Source organism: Vigna radiata, chromosome 7 (assembly GCF_000741045.1).
Source record: "Vigna radiata var. radiata cultivar VC1973A chromosome 7, Vradiata_ver6, whole genome shotgun sequence".
Lineage (NCBI taxonomy): Eukaryota > Viridiplantae > Streptophyta > Magnoliopsida > Fabales > Fabaceae > Vigna > Vigna radiata.
Window position 1 is genome coordinate 13,721,606 of NC_028357.1, and position 5,660 is coordinate 13,727,265.

Consider the following 5,660-nt stretch of genomic DNA (forward strand, 5'->3'; position numbering starts at 1 on the left):
ACACATCAAATTATTTCCTGATAGTTGAAATACTTATTTGACAGGTCCAAAATGAATACAGGACACTAAACATAGATCACTGTAGAAATTTTTATCGGTTTTTTAAGGAGGTAATGTTGTTTTTAACTTCTGGTTGAGTTTACTATCTGTTTGTGAGGCTAATTTGATTATTGATAAATATTATGAAGCNCTTAGTAAGTGTTAAAAAATTAAAAGAGTGAGTTACTGTATAAGTTTCTACCAATTAGTGAGTTACTATATAGTAATGCCATACCCTCTCAAAATCCTCCATAAATTGCCCTTGCAACTATCATTCAAGCATGGCTCCAAATTCTTCCATGCACTCAAACATGAACACCACCTGTTCGACCCTATTCACCACCTAAATACTGCATCGGTTAACCGTTCCATGCTCAACCATTTGCACAACCACCTCCCCTTTCAAGCTCTTGCTGCATTCAGGGACCAGTTTCGGTTGCATTCTCTTCAAAATGTTGACGATTGCACCCTTGCCTTGTCCCTCAAGGCATGTCAAGGAGATGTGAAACTTGGATNTCAAATCCATGGACTCCTGGTGAGTAGTGGGCTNGTTTTGCTTGTTTCCGTGTCTAATTCTCTCATGAAAATGTACTGCAAGTCTGGGAATTTCGGGAAGGCTTTGCTTGTATTTGAGAATTTGAGTCATCCTGACATAGTGTCTTGGAATACTGTGCTTTCTGGGTTTGAGGAGGGTTTGGATGCTTTGCATTTTGCACGTTGTATGCATTTTCGTGGGATAGTTTTTNATCATGTGACATATACTACTGCTCTTTCATTCTGTTGGGGTGATCATGGGATTTTATTTGGGTGGCAATTGCATTCTCTTGTGGTTAAGTGTGGATTTGGTTGTGAAGTTTTTGTTCAGAATGCGCTTGTAACAATGTATTCAAGGTGGGTGATGTTAGATGAGGCTAGGAGAGTGTTTGACGAAATGCCCAAAAGAGATTTGGTTTCGTGGAATGCAATGATTTCAGGGTATGCTCAAGAAGGGGAATGTTATGGGTTGGAAGCAGTTTTATTGTTTGTCAACATGCTAAGTAACCATATATTAATCGACCATATTTCACTTACAAGTGCGATTTCAGCTTGTGGTCACATGAGAAACTTAAAGCTCGGGAGGCAAATACATGGTTTGGCCCAGAAAGTGGGATATGGAACACATGTATCAGTTTGCAATGTTTTGATGTCAACTTATTCTAAATGTGAGGTCCCTAATGATGCAAAAGCTGTTTTCAAGGGCATTAGTAATAGGAATGTAGTATCTTGGACGACAATGATTTCTATTGACGAAGAAGATGCAATGTCTCTCTTTAATGCGATGAGAATTGGTGGAGTATATCCAAATGATGTTACGTTTATAGGACTAATACATGCTGTAACAGTCAGGAATTTAGTGACAGAAGGTCTAATGATTCATGGGTTGTGCATAAAAAGTTGCTTTTCGTCAGAACAAACTGTCTCCAATAGCCTTGTTACCATGTATGCCAAATTTGAGTGCATTCAAGAATCAAAGAAGATTTTTGAGGAGCTTAACTATCATGAAACGANATCTTGGAATGCATTGATTTCAGGGTATGCTCAAAATGGCTTGTACAAAGAAGCTTTCTGTACATTTTTGTCTGCTATAAAGGTGATAACGCCCAGCCAATACACATTTAGTAGTGTGTTAAATGCTATTGCTGCTGCTGAGGATATATCGTTGAAACATGGGCAATGCTGCCATTCTTACTTGCTCAAACTTGGTTTAAACACTTACCCAATTGTTTCAGGGGCTCTACTTGACATGTATGGCAAGCGTGGAAACATTATTGAGTCTCAAAGAGTGTTCGATGAGGCACTTGAACGAACCCAATATGCTTGGACAGCAATAATATCTGCCTATGCCCGCCATGGAGACTTTGAGGCTGTGATGAGTTTGTATACAGAAATGGAGAGGGAAGGAATCAGTCNTGACTGCATCACTTTTCTTTCTGTTTTGGCTGCTTGCTGTAGAAAGGGCATGGTTGATGTAGGCCATAGAGTATTTGAGTCTATGGTGAATAAACATTCAATTGAGCCCTCCTCTGAACATTATTCTATTATGGTGGACATGTTGGGCCGTGCTGGACGACTAGACGAGGCAAAAGGGTTGATGCACCAGATTCCAGGAGGACCTGGAATGTCTGTGTTGCAAAGTTTGCTTGGATCTNGTAGAATACATGGGAATCTAGAGATGGCTGAGAAAGTTGTCTGTAGTTTGATAGAAATGGATCCAACAAGTTCAGGTCCATATGTGTTANTGGCAAACATGTATGCAGAGAAAGGGAAGTGGGAGAAAGTTGCTGAAATGCGAAAAAAGATGAGAGGGAGGGGAGTAAAGAAGGAAGTGGGATTTAGTTGGGTGGATGTTTCTAGTGTTGATTCCTTGTATTTGCATAGTTTCTCCTCTGGGGATAAGTCACATCCTGAGTATGTGAATATTTGTAAAATGGCAGAGTTTCTGGGATTGCAAATGAATTTTTTGAAAGAGAGCATGGAGAGGGAAGGAGAGTGGTGTCATGAGTAACAAATCCTAAAATAAATGAGGAATTATATTGATGAGGTATGCACTAACTTGGTCATACTCATTAATTTTTTTTTTTTCGGGTTGAATTATGTTAAAAAAGTATGCCCTGTAACTTTCTAAGTTTGGTTTTGTTGGTTTTGCTTTAACTACTTTTTTTTGCAAAAAGAAAAGCACTGAGCAAAATATATTAAACATTTCTGTTTATAAACGCATCATAGGGTTTGTTCTAACCTAGACTCTGTTAATTAAGGAATTCAGAAAAATTAGGGATTTATGTTAGTGGCCTTTCGTATATGTTTGTCTATATGTGTCTTAGAAACTATAGAAAATTTTGTTATTGCCTTTAATATGAAAACGGTGACAGTACGAGTAGTTTGATGGATACAGTTCTTATTTACCTTGTTTACAGTAACAATTTTTGATTTTGAAGAGCTTGATTTGTATGAGTAAAAATGCTAATAATTTTGATTTTGGTCAATTTAGTTCTGTTTAACACTTTGATGGAGAAAGATGAATAACTTTCTGATAATTATTAAGCAAATGATTTGACTCCCTTTTATATACAGAGACAAAGACATAAGTATCCTTAATCCATAATATCAGAATATTTAATGCTCTTAAAGATTAATTTGGTAATATTTTCTTAATGTACAAGAATTCATTTTTATTGAAAATTCAATTACCACTTTCATTCAATCAGCTAGATTTGAAACGTTAAATTTAGTCGATTTCAATGCTATCACGAGCAGAATTGATTATCTTCATAAACCTTACTTTGAAACCCAGAATATAACACAACGCAACGAATCCCTTTCCCCAAAAAATCTACTAGTTATTGAAAATCGAAGGATTTTATTCAGAACTCACCTCGAATCAAATCAGTCCGAATGCAATGGTTAGTGGCATCACTCGTTCAATCTTATTCACTTACACACCTTTTGTGTTTATCTGTTAATTCAACTTCTTTCGACTCACTCTATAGGGATTGAGGTTGGTTAAAATTTTGCTTGAATGCTTGATCGCGTTGTTAGGTCTCACTTAAACGATTGTTTATGATTCTTTATGAAATGTTTTGAATTGGATATTCTTATTAATAAGTTAATCTATTGATTAAGTTATGCATTTAAAGTAGAGTTTCGTTAAATTGGATTTTGAATATAGTTTAAATAAATAGAATAAATTTCTATAACTTTTTTTTATAATACTTTATGAATGTGATGTGAGTATAATTATGTTTATTATTAATTTGAAACGAGTACAAGATAATCTTTACATAATTCGTTTTTTGTATTGATTATTTGAATTGTTTATAAGTTATATGGTTAAAATGTTTTTGAAAATATTTTGAAAATTGGATTCATTTTTTTAAAATTGATTTTTCAGGTATTTTTGTCCAAGTAAAAATAAACAGAAAATGGAATCTGACTCTTGATCCTACTTTTTCTCAAGCAAAATTAGATCTGAAAAGGCATTTGTTTCGATCCTATTTGTGCTTTAAGTGAAGGTTTTTTCTGTTAAGCCCAGATGATAGAGTATACTCCATTAGATGGTTTGAATAAGATTATTCATCTAATATATTTAATTAATTAATTATGCAAATAAAGGATTTTAAGACTAAAACATTTTTATCAAGTTTTATTAAAAGATTAGATGAATACGTGACCTCGTTTNTCATGTATTGTGTATTGCCTACTGTAAGGCTTGTGTTTTTCAATGATAAATAAAATAGTGGAGTCATTTTTATAATTTAATATCACATCAAGTTAAGAAGAATCTTNACGAATTACTTATGTTAAGTTTAATTTTCTTAATTATGTGTGTATATTTTAAAATTGTTTTCNTAGCAGAACCAAAGGAAAGAAAGTTTTGAAGATGACATTGAAGATTTTATCAAAACCTTTTTTTTAGCATCCATATGAAGATGATGATAAAAATCCTGCATCATCAAATGTTTCCGTTTTAAAAGTCATAATGGTTATCTTTTCTGAAGATATGAAAAGACTTTTAAGTTGAAGATACACAAAGAAAGTTTGAAAAAGTGAAAAAGAAAAAAAATAAAAAATACATACTAACAATACATATAAAAAGATACAATCTTGTGCTTACAACGTTTATAGTCTTATTGTAATCGTGTCGAGATCAAATTGTCTAGTGGCTGTGTAAAAATCTTTTGCAAAGTTCTTCATTGTATAAAATTATTCTTGTGAGTTTAAATTATTCTCTTTACGGAGGGAGTTAATTTTTTTTTTCTTGATAGTTTTTAGTTTAAAGGAGAGATTTGGAAGTATTTACTTAGAAAGTTTATATTTGTTATTATCTCGAGATATTTATATTCATTTAATCTAGAGATATTTGTGTACTTAAGTAACTTAAAAAGGATTGTGTATTTTCTCTAACCATGTCATTAGTAAAGCATCTTTAAGTTATGTGCTTAAAGAAATCTACGGTGAACTAGTGTAAAATCTTTTTTATGCTTGACCTATTTATTTGAATTTGAAGTTATGTTTAGTTTTAGTTGTGCAAATAAAGCCTAAGACTCTATTCGATCCTCCTTCTATAGTCTATTACCCCAACATTTTTGTTTAAGCAAAAATAACACTATAATTCAATCTTGAACTCTTAGGTCAAGGGACAAAATTTTCGCCCAAGTAAAAAAAATGTTCCCTAAAGATAAAAAATATATTTTTGGATATTATTTATTTATTTACCTTGTCATTGTAATGGATTGTATTTGAAATATGAAAATGATTATTGAGAATGATAAAAATNATATGAACATATGGTGACATATACATGTTGACATGTAAATTATTGTTTGATTTAGGTATTAACTATTAAAACTTAGATTGTAATAACCCTTGTTTTACCGATGGTTTAAGCCACATAGAGTAAGATATCACGAACAACTATGATAGCTCTGACACCTACACCACCATATATCCAACAAAACCAAATGATAAATAACTTCACCTCTAAGAACCACCAACTAATCTCCACCACCTGCAATAGTTAAGAACTACATCTAGTTCCAACATGCCCCACAACATGCACGTACTAGTTCCAACTTGCCCTTCCA

At 33.1% G+C, this 5,660-nt stretch overlaps 1 protein-coding gene across 2 annotated transcripts in view; it reads left to right on the plus strand.

The window, feature by feature from the left end:
• LOC106767241 (pentatricopeptide repeat-containing protein At4g32430, mitochondrial) overlaps positions 1-2,704 on the plus strand; it is a 3,810-nt gene extending 1,106 nt beyond the window's left edge. For both annotated transcript variants that reach the window (XM_014652089.2, XM_022783146.1), the window contains exon 2: positions 45-2,704. In XM_014652089.2, coding sequence (XP_014507575.1) covers positions 266-2,584 — 2,319 coding nt within the window. In that variant the 5' untranslated portion in view covers positions 45-265 and the 3' untranslated portion in view covers positions 2,585-2,704. The remainder of the gene's footprint in view (positions 1-44) is intronic.
• Positions 2,705-5,660: the final 2,956 nt, after the last annotated feature.